The sequence below is a fragment of the Coregonus clupeaformis genome, chromosome 28 (genome assembly GCF_020615455.1).
Source record: "Coregonus clupeaformis isolate EN_2021a chromosome 28, ASM2061545v1, whole genome shotgun sequence".
Taxonomy (NCBI): domain Eukaryota; kingdom Metazoa; phylum Chordata; class Actinopteri; order Salmoniformes; family Salmonidae; genus Coregonus; species Coregonus clupeaformis.
Window position 1 is genome coordinate 2,821,603 of NC_059219.1, and position 18,455 is coordinate 2,840,057.

An 18,455-nucleotide genomic window follows, 5' to 3' on the forward strand; every position below is an offset into this window, starting at 1 on the left:
TTTCACACCCCTAGCCGCACTCGAAAGCTCCCTCTGTCACACGTAACACACTTGTAAAGTGTTTACTGTTCACACGGTACACACAGTACACTACACACACACTCTCTCTCTGTGATACACACAAATACACTTACAGACACCAGCTAATAATGTTTGTTTCACATGCTGTGTTGTCCCAAGTTTATTGAGTTATTTTGCATTTATAAGCTAATTCTGCACCGCGTCATCAGCCCAGCAGCTGTGAGGTAACGAGCCACCAGTCAGCCATCACACACACACACACTTGTTATTTGCCTGGGTTTTAAAGCCACTCTCCCTGCTCTGGAACCCATTAGGCCTTCTGGAAGTAATTCATGGAGGGTGGAGGTGTGTGTGCGCTTGTGTGGCAGCTGGGACACACCTGAGGATGCGACGCAACCACCCGTCCTCCACCCCAAAACAACCAACAAGATAGCTACTCCGGTTGAGAACCTGACAAAAATAAAAAATAAAAATCCTGTTTATCCCTATGGCCTCATAAAACTTATCCAGCGTATGAAAAAACGGAGAAAAGGTTGTGTGTCGGCAAAGAAAAACAAACAAATAAAAAAGGCCTAATGTTCACCAGCATAATGATGTCATTTTCAAGCGCCTTCAGTCACTGTATTCAGTCACTGCATTCGTCTGTGCTCAGAATGCCTTGCCTTGTGTACACAAAATGACCACCCAAATACTAGGGAATAATTACAGAACATCATGAACACATAGAACATAGCAGGTCTGGCAGGCTGGCTGTAGGATAGGGCAGAGTGAACACCCACTGTCTTAGTTCTTTCTCTACTTCACTCTGTGCATTTTAGGCCTTGCATACAACACATTGAGTGCCTTCAGAAAGTATTCACACCCTTGACTTTTTCCACATTTTGTTGTATTACAGCCTGAATTTAAAATTGATAAAATTGAGATTTTGTGTCACTGGCATACCCCATAAATGTCTTGAGTCAATAAGTATTTAACCCCTTTGTTATGGCAAGCCTAAATACGTTCAGGAGTAAAAATGTGCTTTACAAGTCACATAATAAGATGCATGGACTCACTCTGTATGCAATAATATGACTATGACTACTTCATCTCTGTACCCCACACATACAATTATCTGTAAGGTCCCTCAGTCGAGCAGTGAATTTCAAACAAGGATTCAACTACAAAGACCATTGAGGTTTTCCAATGCCTCACAACGAAGGGCACATATTGGTAGATGGGTAAAAATAATAAAAGCAGACATTGAATATCCCTTTGAGCATGGTGAAGTTATTAATTGCACTTTGGATGGTGTATCAATACACTCAGTCACTACATAAATTCAGGCGTCCTTCCTAACTCAGTTGCCGGAGAGGAAGGAAACCACTCAGGGATTTCACCATGAGGCCAAACAGTTACAGAGTTTAATGGCTGTGATAGGAGAATGGGTCAACAACATTGTATTTATTCCACAATACTAACCTAAATGACAGAGTGAAAAGAAAGAAGCCTGTATAGAATACAAATATTCCAAAACAGGCATCCTGTTTGCAATAAGGCACTAAAGTAAAACTGCAAAGAATGTGGCAAAGAAATTAACTTCATGTCCTGAATACAAAGCGTTATGTTTGGGGCAAATGCAACACATCACTGTGTCACGCCCTGACTCAGGGGACTCGTATATGTTGAGTCAGGGTGTGTAGTTTCTATGTTGTGTATTTCTATGTTGTAGTTCTAGTATGTCTACATCTATGTTGGCCGGTGTGGTTCCCAATCAGAGGCAGCTGTCGCTCGTTGTCTCTGATTGGGGACCATACTTAGGCAGCCTATTGGCACTAGTGGGTTGTGGGATCTTGTTCCGTGTTAGGTATGTTGTTTGTGTACCTTGGACTTCACGTTTCGTTTCTTGTTTTGTCGTTGTGTTTAATAGTCAAATAAACATGTATGCATATCACGCTGCGCCTTGGTCCGTCCCGTTCACCAACGATCGTGACAGAAGATCCCACCAAACGAGGACCAAGCAGCGTGCCCAGGAAGAGCGAATTGCCATGTCACAGGTGGGCAAATGGTGGTCATGGGAGGAGATATTTGCGGGGAAAGGGCCATGGGCAAAAGTAGATGCCCAGGCAGGAGAGGAGCAACGGCAGCACACAGGAAGCCGGTTGAGGAAGAAGTCCGAGAGACAGCCCCAATAAAAATGTTTGGGGGGGCTAAGAGGGTGGTTGGCGGAGCCTAGGGTTAGAGCAGAGCCAACTCCCGTACTCATGCGAGAAGGCGTATGACTTGGCAAGCTCCATGTTATGCGGAGCTACGTACTGTGTCGCCAGTGTGCCGGCACAGTCCTGTACGTCCTGTGCTTGCACCACGCACGTGCCGTGCGAAGATGGGCATCCAGCCAGGACGGGGTGTGCCGGCTCAACGCTCCTGGTCTCCAGTACGCCTCCTCTGTCCCGCGTATCCTGCGCCAGTTCTACGAGCTGTATCGCCAGTGCGCGTGCACAGCCCAGTGCGTCCTGTGCCAGCGCCCCGCACGTGTAGTGCGAAAGTGGGCAGCCAGCCAGGACGGGTTGTGCCAGCTCTCCGCTCCAGACCTCCAGTCCGCCTTCGCAGTCCGGTCCGGCCCGTTCCTGCTCCTCGCACCAGGCCAGTGGTGCGCGTCGCCAGCCCGGCCTGGCCTGTTCCTGCCCCTCGCACCAAACCAGTGGTGCGTGTCGCCAGCCTGGTCCGGCCTGTTCCTGCCCCTCGCACCAAGCCAGTGGTGCGCGTCGCCAGCCCGGTCCGGCCTGTTCCTGTCCCTCGCACCAAGCTAGTGGTGCGCGTCGCCAGCCCGGCCCGGCCTGTTCCTGCCCCTCGCACCAAGCCAGTGGTGCGCGTCGCCAGCCCGTTCCGGCCTGTTCCTGCTCTTCGCACCAAGCCAGTGGTGTGTGTGTCCAGTCCGGCACGGCCCGTGCCTGTTCCACCGGTGCCTGGTTCGGCACCGGTCAGCTGCTTTACTCCGGAGCCAGAGCAGTCCGCTCCACCGATGTCCAGTTCAGCTCCGGTCAGCTGCTCCACTCCGGAGCCAGAGCAATCCGCTCCACCGGTGCCTGATCCAGCTCCGGTCAGTGGCTCCACTCCGGAGCCAGAGTAGTCCGCTCCACCGGGGTCCAGTCCAGATCCGGTCAGCGGCTCCACTCCGGAGCCAGAGCAGTCCACTCCACCGGTGCCCAGTCCAGCGCCGGTCAGCGGCTCCAGTCCGGAGCCTGAGCAGTCCGCTCCACCGGTGCCCGGTCCAGCTCCGGTCAGCGGCTTCAATCCAGACCCAGACGTCAGCCCCTCTCCAGGTTCGGGGTCTCCCACACCAGGGTCCAGACAGGGCTTGGAGTATAGTGGGAGGAAGGAGAGGGGAAGCAACGCGCCGAGGTCTAGACCAGACCAGGGGCGCAACAGGGAGGCGAAGAGTGAGAGGTCGTCACGCCCTGAGCCGGATCCGCCTCCGAGGCGGAATGCCCACCCGGCCCCTACCCTGTTATGTTTATGTTGCGCGGTCGGAGTCCGCACCTTTGGGGGGTGGGGGGGTACTGTCACGCCCTGACTCAGGGGACTCGTATATGTTGAGTCAGGGTGTGTAGTTTCTATGTTGTGTATTTCTATGTTGTAGTTCTAGTATGTCTACATCTATGTTGGCCGGTGTGGTTCCCAATCAGAGGCAGCTGTCTCTCGTTGTCTCTGATTGGGGACCATACTTAGGCAGCCTATTGGCACTAGTGGGTTGTGGGATCTTGTTCCGTGTTAGGTATGTTGTTTGTGTACCTTGGACTTCACGTTTCGTTTCTTGTTTTGTCGTTGTGTTTAATAGTCAAATAAACAAGTATGCATATCACGCTGCGCCTTGGTCCGTCCCGTTCACCAACGATCGTGACACACTGAGTACCACTCTTCATATTATCAAGCATATCTGGTGGCTGCATCTTGTTATGGGTATGCTTGTCATTGGCAAGGACTTGGGAGTTTTTTAGGATAAAAAACCCAGAATAGAGCTAAGCACAGGCTAAATCCTAGAGGAAACCCTAGTTCAGTCTGCTTTCCACCAGACACTGGGAGACAAATTCCCCTTTCAGCAGGACAATAACCTAAAACACAAGGCCAAATATATACACTGGACTTGCTTACCAAGACGACATTGAGTGTTCCTGAGTGGCCTAGTTACAGTTTTGACTTAAATCGGCTTGGAAATCTATGGCAAGACTTGAAAATGGCTGTCTAGCAATGATCAACAACCAAGCTTGAAGAATTCAAAAATTAATAATGTGCAAATATTGTACAATCCAGGTGTGCAAAGTGCTTAGAGACTTACCCAGAGGTGATTCTAACATGTATTGACTGAGGGGTGTGAATCCTTATGTGAATTAAATATTTCTGTATTTCCTTTTCAATAATTTTGCAAAAATGTCTAAAAACATGTTTTCACTTTGTCATTATGGGGTATTGTGTGTAGATGGGTGGGAAAAAATATATATTTAGTCAATTTTGAATTCAGGCTGTAACACAACAAAATGTGGAATAAGTCAAGGGGTACGGATACTTTCTGAAGGCACTGTACATATACAGTGCATTCGGAAAGTATTCAGACCCCTTCCCTTTTTCCACATTTTGTTACGTTACAGCCTTATTATAAAATGGATTTTAAAAGAAATCTTAATTGATCATCCTTGAGATGTTTCTACAACTTGATTGGAGTCCACCTGGGGTAAATTCAATTTATTGGACATGATTTGGAAAGGCACACACCTGTCTATATAAGGTCCCACAGTTGACAGTGCATGTCAGAGCAAAAACCAAGCCATGAGGTCAAAGGAATTGTCCGTAGAGCTCCGAGACAGAATTGTGTCGAGGCACAGATCTGGGGAAGGGTACCAAAACATTTCTGCAGCATTGAAGGTCCCCAAGAACACAGTGGCCTCCATCATTCTTAAATGGAAGAAGTTTGGAACCACCAAGACTATTCCTAGAGCTGGCCGCCCGGCCAAACTGAGCAATCGGGGGAGAAGGACCATGGTCAGGGAGGTGACCAAGAACCCGATGGTCACTCTGACAGAGCTTCAGAGTTCCTCTGTGAAGATGAGAGAACCTTCCAGAAGGACAACCATCTATGCAGCACTCCACCAATCAGGCCTTTATGGTAGTGTGGCCAGACGGAAGACACTCCTCAGTAAAAGGCACATGACAGCCCGCTTGGAGTTTGCCAAAAGGCACCTAAAGGACTCTCAGACATGAGAAACAAGATTATCTGGTCTGATGAAACCAAAATTGAACTCTTTGGCATGAATGCCAAGCATCACGTCTGGAGGAAACCTGGCACCATCCCTACGGTGAAGCATGGGGGTGGCAGCATCATGCTGTGGAGATATTTTTCAGCGGCAGGGACTGGGAGAGTAGTCAGGATCGAGGGAAATATGAACGGAGCAAAGTACAGAGAGATTCTTGATGAAAACCTGCTCCAGAGCGCTCAGGACCTCAGACTGGGGCAAAGGTTCACCTTCCAACAGGACAACGACCCTCAGCACACAACCAAGACAACGCAGGAGTGACTTCGGGACAAGTCTCTGAATGTCCTTGAGTGGCCCAACCAGAGCCCGGACTTGAACCCGAACATCTCTGGAGAGACCTGAAAATAGCTGTGCAGCAACACTCCCCATCCAACCTGACAGAGCTTGAGAGGATCTGCAGAGAAGAATGGGAGAAACTCCCCAAATACAGGTGTGCCAAGCTTGTAGCGTCATACCCAAGAAGACTCGAGGCTGTAATCGCTGCCAAAGGTGCTTCAACAAAGTACTGCGTAAAGGGTCTGAAAACTTATGTAAATGTAATATTTACGTAAAAAAATAATATTGTGTGTAGATTGATGAAAGAAATATATATATCCATTTTAGAATAAGGCTGTAACCTAACAAAATGTGGAAAAATTCAAGGGATCTGAATACTTTCCGAAGGCACTGTATATACTAAGCTTAGCTAATTTATGACTCATTAATAGTTCCAAGACATCTGCATCCAACACTAGTACATTGTTGCCTTGCCAAAACAAGACAACAACTTCTTGGCTTAAGCAGAAACAGGCAGGTAGCCTACTGCCCCTATCCAATCCCAGACCCATTTCTCCGGATAAAGATCTGATCTAACCTAGTGTAACCCAGCAGCAGGCTCTCTTTGGCTCCAGGAACAGACAGCTTCGTGCAATTCATTGCATTGCGCACGTCTCCATTGTGTTGTGCGTAAAAGCAGCATTACACAAGCAAGGAGAGAGGAGAGTAATGGGAGTGAAAAACACCACCAGCTGCATGTGATTCAATTATGCTGGCAATTATCTGATAGACAACCACAGTACCACGCACCGTGGAGCCTTGGAAGAGGCAGGGAGGGAGGCAGGGAGCAGGGAGGGCAAACACTGCAGCCCAACAGACTGATTACAGCGCAGAATCATTGGGCGACTCAGAGGGCTAGCCTGGAACCCTCTTGGTCCACATAAAGCTCAATTCAGAAATGTATGAGATTTTATTCCAAAGCAACAACAATCTGTAATGTCAATTTTTCAAGCCTTTATTTGGCCAGGTAAGCCATTGAGAAATAATTATATTTTACAATAATGACCTGTTTATACAGTACACACATTTATAAACACTCATCGCTCAAACACACACACACACACCGAAGACAGTAACGCTGCATGCTCAACTGGGCCATGGTAATCAACCACAGTGACTTGACCTGTGGACTGGAGCTATGGTTTATGAGGACTGTGGTCATCTGGAAGGCTTCTCAAGGACAGTTATCTGATGCTGCTGCTACATGGAACTGCACCATTCATTTCTTATAACTGGATGCTATTGTAGACGTTTAGAGAAATGTATCATATTTTCTCATTACACTTATAATTCATCGAATTCACACGATTGATCATATTAGCTGTCCAACGAACTGAGAAAAACACCCTTTGGATAATTATTTTAATAAACTTCTCTTCCTTCAACAACAACAACAAATCTGACCATGCAGCTGTACACCTCCTCGTATGCTGACTGAGACTCCTCCACGCCTCTCCTCCTGAACATGTCACTGTGCTGTGCTGTGTTACACGGCAGCATTTAGCCCACTTCTCTCTCTAATTAAAATAGACTCAGAGAAAACAAACCCTGCACCAAAATCCTTCCCCCAAAAAATGTCTAGCCTCTCCCTTGCTCTCCCTCGTTTTCAGAAGGCCAAACAGACAGATGTACAGACCTGGTTTCTGTTAAAGGCTGACTCTCTAACCCCCCCCGGGCATATTTTCAAACTAAAACACACCATTGAGTGGGTAACAGTACGCTCCTTGTCTGGGCCAGGGGCTCATATGACTGGCCAGCAGGGTAGCCACTCTGTATATGGGCAGCGGGGAGAGGGGAGCGCATAGAGGGGAGAGAGGAGAGGCTAGCCGGGAGCAGGGTGAGGGGAGTAGGAAGTTGGGAGCAGGGAGAGGGGAGCAGGGAGCAGGGAGTGGGTTGCAGGGGAGAGGGGAGCAGGAGAGAGAGGAGGAGGAGAGCAGGGAGCGGGGGAGAAGGGAGCTGGGCAGCGGTCAGTCCAGGTTAAAATAACAAGCTGCCTCTTAGCAGTGCGCTTAGCAGCCCTACAGCTACAGCTAGTAAGCTAGAGTTGGGGCGTGAGCTTTATCTCTCTCGCTGGTACACACACACACACACACACACACACACACACACACACACACACACACACATTTTCAGAAATGCACACAGATGCACAAACACATCCACATGTGGGTACACAATTATCCATACAGACTGTGCACCCACCTTGCATAGACACACACATACCGGTATGTGGACAAACCATATGTGGACACACATAAACGTGTCTTCACAATCATGCATGTATACATACATGGAGCATTCGCTTGGCTGCCCAGGCAAGCATACAGACACATCCCATCCCTCCTGTCTCATATGTGAGTGATGCTGACGTGAGGCTGATAATGAACTCCTAATGAGGAGGATAAGTCAGACTGTGACAACCGGAGGCAGAATTTCTCTTTGGGATTACTCTGGTCTCTAACTCCCGACACAATACTGGCTTTTCATAGGCTAATGTGAGACTATACAGGCATCTGCTATGTTTAATTAGTGAATGGAAATGGAAAACAACCCAGATCCTAGTGTACCTTCAGGTACTGGATAGAAAAAACGAGTACATGAAAAAGAAACATTGTCTATATAGGAGACACTGTCTTGGCTGCTGCAGCAGGAACTGTAGAAATATTTTAGTGTTTGGAGTGAGTGTGTGTTAGTATTTGAGCGTGGTGTCTGTTAGTGTTTTGGTGAGCAGAGCGGCGCTGTGGTGTGTTTATAATAACAGTGGTGAGGTTTCACAGGCCAGCTAGGCTGTTGTCCTGTTACGACTGGCATATTTGGTAGACTTTGCAGGAAACTGTTCTCCTCCTCCATTTCTCTCCATCTCTCTCACGTCTTTCACCACTCTCCATCCCCCATCCTTCTCTTCCTCACTTGCTCTCTGCCCTCCATTCATCCCTCCCTCCTTCTCCACCTCCCTTTGGCCTGAATGAGGCGGTCCATTCATTTTTTTTTCTTCATAAGTGATTCAGCTGCACGCCTGGTGACATAAGGGCTTCTCTTTCTCTCAGTCTTTCTTTCTCTACCTCTCCTATCCTTTACCCCTGCCTCTCTGTCTATCAATCTACATCTTCCTCTGCCGCTCCCTCTCTTCTCCCTCTCTCCCTCTCCCCCTCTCTCTTTGCTTCTCCCTCCCACTACCTTCTTCCCCTGCATCTCTCTTTACCTCCCTACCTCGACCTCTCCGTCTCTCTTCCTCTCCAGGACCATGTATTGGTGGTGTTGATCTCTGATACTCAGGCCGCTGTGCAGCGCTGTTTTTTTTTAAATGAATGAGGTTTGGCAGCCGGCGGCCCCATCATCCAGCTGAAGCTACACATTCCACGGACGCCCTCTCACAGTCGCAGCTAGGCCCCTCTCACACACAACCAAAATAAGGTTGGCCGTGCAGAGCTTGTGGGTGCGTGTGAGTGTGTGCGTAAAAGATCCCTCTGTCCATTCACACACAGACAAGCTCAATTAAACAGAGAGGGCTAGGCAGACTAATAAAGTCAACATTCAGCATGTCTAGTTGTCAGGTGGAAACGACACCCTCTCTGCTTCCGACAAGATGAAAACAGGTGAATGTACACTATGACAACATGTAGAGGAATATGCTCAACACACACGCACACACACAAGCTCGGCACGGTCAACCTGATTTTGGTTGTGAGTGAGGGGCCTAGCTACGACACACACAAGATGTCATTACGTTAAGTAGAAACCGGTTCCAAGTTAATTTGTTTTTGTACAGATGTAGGATCTTAATTTGAGCCAGTTTGCTGCAGCATGAAAATAATCCTGCAGCAACAGGAAATGTGAATTATTATGTGGATTATAATTAATGGACATTTCTGTAGGGGTAGATACATTTTTCTTAAGGGAAAATCAAGTCTGAAATTTCAGAGTGGGAATTAAACTTCAGAAGCCTTTTTAAACCTCAAATACACTACAAGCTTTACATTTCCTGCATTGCAGGAAAGTTCTCCTGCAACAGGGTGATCAAATTAAGATCCATAATCTGTACATGATCCAGGCCTTTTTGGGGACTATAGTCTAAACCTATGAGGGCAGATAGAATAGTCCAGCCCACTAACCTTGTATCAGTGGCACAGAAATTCAGGAATCTATGGCACAGAGCGTAATGTGGCGGGTCTCTGTGGGAATGAATGTGCGTCATTGAGAGAATAGGGTTTCCCTCAAATAGATTCTCGCTGCACCCTTTTCTCCTTCAAATTCAACTGAATCACACCCTCCCTCTCTCTCTTTCTCTCTTTCTGTCATTCCCTCCCTCTCTCTCGCTGTGGCATAGAAATATGAAGACGTTACATAATTAGGTCATATACAGTTTGATAATTGAACAAAATTCTGAACTGTTTATAGACTGTTGGAGCCTCATTCCCCAACTATTTTTCAAGTATTCAACTATTTTAGTAGAGGCATTGTTATTATGTATAGCATTGTATAATATACATATAATATAATAATAATAATAATAATAATAATATCTAATATAATATAATAATAATAATAATAATAATAATAATAATATTATAATAATAATATAATATAATATAATATAATAATAATAAAAATAATAAAAATAATAAAAATAATAAAAATAATAAAAATAATAATAATATATAATATGTGTGTGTTATTGGGGAAAATGAGAAGGAGAACTAATCTCAAATAAAATGGCTTTTTTAAATGTCCTACTTACAACTTCGCTATTACTGAGCCAAACGTTGGATTGAATTGGCCCCAAATCCACTAGAAAAGGGTATTTCCTTGAATCATATCCCTCTAGAAGCCTCTGCTAAAACACAAACATATTTTGCAGCTAGCTAGCCCCCTGCAGCGCTACCACAGAGCTACTCACACTGTCTCTGCATGCACTCAGTCTAAAAAAAGATTTATATCATTATATGCCATTAGAAGTACTCTAATGTTCTAAGAAACCCCCCCTGAAATTCATTAAAAAGCTCTTTATGAAGCAGTAATCTATCTGAAACAGTTTCATCTGACATTACAATGTGTTCATCAAACTATACATGCTATTTATACAGATGGTAATTATTTACTAATAACTGAATGTTCATAAAGCCTAGCTTACACGTCTATAAACACATCGATAAACGTGACATTATGGCTACATAGAGCAAAACAATGGCGACAGGAACGTTTGAAGAGGCAGTGGAGGACTTCTTGGAGCTGTTTGATGCTGCAATGTAAAGCAAGAACACATTCTGGCAGGCAGTCAGCGGAGGCTGGCTCATAAATACTGCAGGAGGACAGGTTTATGAAAATCTATGCTTCTCTGAGTTGAGCGAGAACTGCACCCAGAGGAGAGCTACACACACAATACACACACACACACACACACATACATGCATGCACACCTACACGCATGCAAGCACGTGCACACACACACAAAACGAGATAAGGTTTTTTTTAACCCTTGGGAAAAACAAAAGGCTGTTTCTCAAATTATACCCTGTTCCATTTGCATTGCACTAAAAAGCCGTTCACTATGGAGAATACAGAATAATGTCCTACCATCATGGGGAATAGGTGACATTTGATCATTTCCCATACTGTACAGAACATACAGTGAACCTGCTGACCAGCGACCAGGCCTGTTTGTCAGACAGACTTGTTTTCATCCAGCCAGTGAGCCTCTCCTGGTGTAGCTAGCCTTCTCTCTCAAGAGGCTTACGCAACTCACTTCAAGGAGACGCCTGTGGAGGACAGGACACGCTGCCTGGCCTGCCGCTCCGCACAGCACAGCACTCACCCTGACCAATCGCAAGGCCTTTTGAGTTTCAAAGCTCCCGTAACCATGTACCCTGAGAGAGGGGGGCCAATTTGTCAGACCTCGTGTCGTCGTGTGTCGTTAGTGAGGTTGATCAGCATCATTGAACATGATTCGATCATATGGCCCATCGCTAACACACTGTTCAAAAGGGATGTGCCCAAAGTCACTCAACAGTCAACACCTAAACACATGGCCTAAACACGGATATTATCTCAACTTGGATACCTTTTTATTTTTGTTTATTCTAAACTATCACTAGAGGGCGTAACTTCAATGGGAGGCAACACAGTAGTAACTGCTGAGAAGGTGTGGAGGAGATAGAGCTGTTGTGAAAGTTTACCCTTGAAGATCAGGAACAACAAATCTAACATTTATGAGTGAAGGGTGTTGTATGACAGATATCAGTCGTTGTTGATTCACTTTGTTGTAGAAATCACAGTTGAGATTATGCATTATGAACACTACCCAGAGCGAGATTATGCATTATGAACACTACCCACAGCTCTAACACCTCCCTCTGCAACTGGATCCTGGACTTCCTGACGGGCCGCCCCCAGGTGGTAAGGGTAGGTAACAACACATCTGCCACACTGATCCTCAACACGGGGGCCCCTCAGGGGTGCGTGCTCAGTCCCCTCCTGTACTCTCTGTTCACCCATGACTGCATGGCCAGGCACGACTCCAACACCATCATTAAGTTTGACGACGACACAACAGTGGTAGGCCTGATCACCGACAACGATGAGACAGCCTATAGAGAGGAGGTCAGAGATCTGGCCGTGTGGTGCCAGGACAACAACCTCTCCCTCAACGTGACCAAGACAAAGGAGATGATTGTGGACTACAGGAAAAAAAAGAGGACTGAGCACGCCCCCATTCTCATCGACGGGGCTGTAGTGGAACAGGTTGAGAGCTTCAAGTTCCTTGGTGTCCACATCACCAACGAACTATCATGGTCCAAACACACCAAGACAGTCGTGAAGAGGGCACGACAAAGCCTATTCCCCCTCAGGAGACTAAAAAGATTTGGCATCGGTCCTCAGATCCTCAAAGAATTCTACAGCTGCACCATCGAGAGCATCCTGACTGGTTGCATCACCGCCTGGTATGGCAACTGCTAGGCCTCCGACCGCAAGGCACTACAGAGGGTAGTGCGTACGGCCCAGTACATCACTGGGGCAAAGCTTCCTGCCATCCAGGACCTCTATACCAGGCGGTGTCAGAGGAAGGCCCTCAAAATTGTCAAAGACTCCAGCCACCCTAGTCATAGACTGTTCTCTCTGCTACCGCACGGCAAGCGGTACCGGAGTGCCAAGTCTAGGTCCCAAAAGACTTCTCAACAGCTTCTACCCCCAAGCCATAAGACTCCTGAACAGCTAATCATGGCTACCCGGACTATTTGCACTGCCCCCCACCCCATCCTTTTACGCTGCTGCTACTCTGTTAAGTATTTATGCATAGTCACTTTAACTCTACCCACATGTACATATTACCTCAACTACCTCAACTAGCCGGTGCCCCCGCACATTGACTCTGCAACGGTACCCCCCTGTATATATAGCCTCCCTACTGTCACTTTATTTTACTTCTGCTCTTTTTTTTCTCAACACTTTTTTTGTTGTTGTTTTATTTTTACTTTTTTTGTTTAAAATAAATGCACTGTTGGTTAAGGGCTGTAAGTAAGCATTTCACTGTAATGTCTGCACCTGTTGTATTCGGCGCATGTGACCAATACAATTTGATTTGATTTGATTTGATACTAGAGTACCTCAGCTTCATATGGATGTGTTCATACACATCATACATGCTGAGGAGGATAAAAAGCTTTGCCAGCAGTACAGCATGTCTTCTCTGTTGTACAGCTTATAAAGGCTATATACTTGGGGAGTCCCATGCACAAAACGTGTACATCTGCATTTAAAATGTAGCAGCTGTACTAACTTTGGATTGCAATTCAATGATGAGAAAATATATCAGGAGATATATAAAAGTCCAACATTGCACAAAATCTGTTCTTAAAGACAGGAAACCCCTCTCAGGATACACAGTATCCTTAGACATAAAATAAACAAAGCACAAGGCCAAATAAAACAATATGCAAGGTCAGTAAATGCACTTGAATACAATAAAAAGCTACTCTAGAATGTGTACCTTCACATTTAAGATTAATTTCTTATCCATATAAGCCACATTCAAGCCGGTCTGTAGAATGCAATTCCTGGTAACTACCTTATAAGAACACATCAATTACAGTAAACCATGCGGAAATGTGTTTGATATCAGTCTCTAACTACTGATAACCTTTTAAAATTGGTGTGAGCTGATTTGAAAGCCTTTCCTCCGACCCACAGCCACCTCGCTAGGTCAAACAAAAGGCCAGGTTTGAGGGCTGGTTATCAGCCCTGACTCTGTCTCAGGTGACCCACCCTGGCATGACGTACTACCTGAAGGGCAAAGCAATCCTTCACTAGATGGATGGACTGGACACAGAGTATATACACTATACTGACCACTGGACCATGGCATACAGTTGTTTTTCAAAAGCACAAACACATACTTGCCATTTGAACAGTGGCCTACTTTAAAATAGAAAGAGAAAAGGCAGCCAGGGTTGGAATGTGCATGCAGAGAGTATTTCCATTGAATAGTGTAGATAAAGTGCTAATGATAGAATCAGCACAAGTAAACACACGTGTTCTATATTCAGAGTAGCCTCTAGGAATATGCGTGAGAGAAGAAGCTGTGCTTTGAGGCATCCAGCAAAGTAATTCGAAGGGCCAGTCTAATGTTATAATAATAGGCGTAATAATAATAACAATAATAATAACCATAATCATAATAATAATACATTAGGGAACAATGCGTAAATTGTGGGCACATTTTTTTGACATTCCCTTTACCTAACCCAAACGAAAGAAAAATACAAAAACAAAAAAAGCCAAACATTTAAATTATAGCTAGGCTTTTACCTGTTCTCGTGGAATGCATGGGAGCGAGGTCCGCCGGTGGGACTTGCTGTTGCTGTGACTGTGCGCCATGTCTGAAGAGACCACCGAACTGGACCTCCGTCGCCTTTTAAACACCGGAATTATATTATCTTCCTTCCCCGCTGTCACGTAGCTACAATCCGCCCCGAGTGGCCCTGAGCCCGTCAGGAGCCGGTCAGCATACCTCGCTAGCAGGACCCCCAGCACTCCTACCAGGTACGCCAGGTAGGGTCTCCAGCTGGCCCGGACCTTGTTGAGAGAGATGAGAGACACAGTCCTGATGATGCTGATGAAGACGATGACGGAAACACCCTGTCCGAGTCTGACCACCATCAGCGCCCCGCCGGCTAGACAGGACAGAACCACAACAGTGGCGGTGAACGAGAGCAACTGGTCCTCCGCACCGTGCAGGAGAGACTGCGCCGCGGCTTCGCCCAAGTGACACACTGCCAACAGAAACACGGCGGTCCGGATCAGCACCCCGCAGCGGATCAGGTACAAGCCAACCCAAAAGAAGGCACATAGAAGAGTGAAGACGGGGGACACCAGGTACCAGACGTTCAACAACAGTTCCACCACACAGCTCACCACGAAATGAACTAGAGATCCAGACTCGCCGTTATTCTCGCTGTTACTGCCGCAACTCTGCTGCTCCACGTCCCAGGCAACCAATCTGACCAGCAAAGCAAGAATAACCGAGACAGAGCCCACACACACCGCGGACGACAGTCTCCGGGAACTCCATATTTCTGCGAGTCTCAGCCACGACTGGCAACCCGCGTCCTGATACAGAGGGGTGACACATGTTTTCACATAGCCGTTGCGCTCCACCGCCCGCGGGCATTTCTCATGAGCGCTCCTTGATATACCTCTGCCGCTGTCAGCTTCCACTTCCATCGCCATCACACAGGGGGAAGGAAGGAAGCGGCGTGAACTATATATTTGCAGTGTGTAAATGTGAAAGGCTCAGTGTATTTTCAAACCATGTTTGACAGAGAGAGCCATAACGCGCGGCAGTGTATGGGACTGTGCGCTACTGCATGGGCGCTTCCAAATTATTGACCCATTTCTCCCCAAAACACACACACAAAGTAGGCTACATAAAAATACAGAACACGAATGAACGAAAAAACCTACTGAAAAAAGTAACGGTTCACTGTGTAGCCTTCAACAAACCACGTAAAACATCCCCATATTTTCTCTAGTCCTCCCTGCGCGGGAGCAGCCTCCATCCAGTGAACCAGAAAGAGCAACTCTTGGCGATTTGAACATCTAGGTCACTGCCTGCATCTCCTCTCATCTCCCTCTATCTCTCCTCTCTCCTTTGTGCCGCTCCGTCTGTTTATCTCTCTCCGTGTTATTTCTCTCTCACGTTTCTTCTGCACTTCATAGGCTAGGCTACTACTCTCCTCTTGAAGAAACAGCAGCGGAGTTTGTCGAAGCGTGGCATACTGCTGCGTGGACGTAAACCATGTTTACATAGAGATTTCCTGCCGTTTTTTTTATATTGTTATTTTTTTTTAACGGAGATGAAAAGAGCCCCGGTTTGGTCCGGTGGCTCAAGAGGCGTCACAAAACAAATCAATGATGATGGTGATGGTATTGATTATAATGCTGATAATGAATGCAATATAATTAGGCCTATTTCCACGAACATCAGTTATAACATTTTCTGTAGGCTATGCTGGAAATAAATACCATGATGTCTTGATAGTCGAAAATGGCTCGTGATATTCTCAGTTCAGTAGGAAACCGGTTGCAGAAGATCCCACGTATTTTCTATAGAAGTTGTTCATTGAATAATGCGTATTAAACTCACTTGCATCATGGGCTACGTCATCCAATCCATATCCTAAAAAGATTAGCTCAATTTACACCTCTTCTCTCATAGCATATTTTATGAAAGGAATGAACTTCAAAGGCTAACTCTTTTATGATTTTATCAAAGTAATTGATTTTAGGGAATGAGCCAAATCTATTGTCATGAAAGAGGAGTCCAGGCAGGTGCAACTGAAGGACAATCCACATGATGTAAGACTGGATCTGAGGTTTGTGATGTGGGATGAATGGCACCCTATTCCCTATACAGTAAAAAGTAGTGCTTTATATAGGGAATCGGTGCCATTTGGGACCCTAGTTAGATTTGGTATATAAACTCCTCACCTATTTTGGTAGAATATAAAAACTTTTGGGAACAGTGTATTATAGAGGAAAGGTGTTTGAGAGTGTGTTTACAGTATGTCACAGGTAAGAGTCAGACATGCAGTTGGTCCTCCAACCTCCCTCCCTACCATCTCTGGGTTGTCACATTGTACCTTGTTAATGCATGACCTTACATGTACTTTTTATTTATTTATTTAACCCTTATTTTAACAGGTAAGTTGACTGAATATACATTCTCATTTACAGCAACAACCCAGGGAATAGTTACAGAGGAGAGGAAGGGAGATGAATGAGCCAATTGGAAGCTGAGGATGATTAGGTGGCCATGATGGTATAAGGACCAGATTGGGAATTTATCCAGGGAACCAGGGTTAACACACCTCTACTCTTACGATAAGTGCTGTGGAATCTTTAATTTAACGTCCCATCCGAAAGACAGCACCGTACACAGGGCAATGTCCCCAATCACTGCCCTGGGGCATTAGGATATCTTTCTAGACCAGAGGAAAGAGTGCCTCCTCCTGGTCCACAAACACCAGTTCCAGCAGCATCTGGTCTCCCATCCAGGGACCGACCAGGACCAACCCTGCTTAGCTTCAGAGGCAACATTGTACATTGGCACTCAGGTGTTATACAAAAACACTAAAAGACGTGTAAATATGAACGGCAAAGCCCTGCTCATGAACTTAACATGTTTATTGGACAAAAGAGCGGAATAGGCCTAGGCTATGGATCTCACATGGCAAGGAGCCTTTCTCAAACCAAACAGCTCTTAGCAGTCGCAGATGAAGAGAGTGTGATGTGTCAAACAGAGACCATCGCTAATGTACCCAAGCTAAAATAAACACGTGACTGACTCCAGATCAGAACATACAAGGAGGTGTGCACACACAGACAGACCTCTGTACATTTTGTGATTACCCTGAGTGTTTCGGTCACCTAGTTTTATGAGTGTTAGACCGGAGCCCTACCACAAAGGTTGAAATCATCTGTTTATGGTTCATAGACAGTCTTGTTAAGTATACCTACACTGTAAACACACTGTACTTACATAGTTATTACAATGTTATTGTAAAGATGGCTGGTTGGAATGCAGCACCTCTCCTCTGTCTAGCCGTGCTTTGCTCAGTGGTGCTGAGGTCAGACCCCTTTTTAAAGGGTGCAGTATTCCTGTTAACGAGACTCAATAGTTAGCAATCAACACAATTAGGACCAATTCCATTTCGCAGTACGACCAAATCCATTTCAAACCAACCCAAAGAGTTGCCTAGATGGTAACACTGCGTTACATTATTACAATGTTATTACTATGCAAGGTCAATGTATTGCAAAGTAGGACCAGTCTCTGTAACCTTAACAGGATCTGCTGGACCATGTAACCTTTCTCCTGGGCCCCCCAAGTGGCGCAGCAGTCCAAGGCACTGCATCGCAGTGCTAGAGGCGTCACTACAGAACCGCGACCGGGAGACCCATGAGGCGACGCAAAATTGGCCCAGCGTCGTCCGGGTTAGGGGAGGGTTTGGCCGGCTGGGATGTCCTTGTCCCGTCGCACTATAGGGACTCCTTGTGCCAACCGGGCGCATGCACGCTGACTTCGGTCGCCAGCTGTATGGTGTTTCCTCCGACACATTGGTGCGGCTGGCTTCTGGGTTAAGCGAGCAGTATGTCAAGAAGCAGTGCGGCTTGGCGGGGTCATGTTTCAGAGGACGCATGGCTCTCGACCTTCGCCTCTCCCGAGTCTGTATGGGAGTTGCAGCGATGGGACAAGACTGTAACTACCAATTGGATATCACAAAATTGGGGAGAAAAAGGGGTAAAAAGTACCAAAAAATTAAATAAAATATATAT

General features: G+C 46.2%; 1 protein-coding gene across 1 annotated transcript in view; it reads right to left on the reverse strand.

Annotated features, from left to right (window-relative positions):
* Positions 1-15,833, reverse strand: part of LOC121543648 (cGMP-inhibited 3',5'-cyclic phosphodiesterase A-like) — a 117,506-nt gene extending 101,673 nt beyond the window's left edge. The window contains exon 1 of the mRNA XM_041853686.2: positions 14,427-15,833. Within this exon, the coding sequence (XP_041709620.1) occupies positions 14,427-15,347 (921 nt within the window). The 5' untranslated portion in view covers positions 15,348-15,833. The remainder of the gene's footprint in view (positions 1-14,426) is intronic.
* Between the last annotated feature and the right edge of the window lie 2,622 nt (positions 15,834-18,455).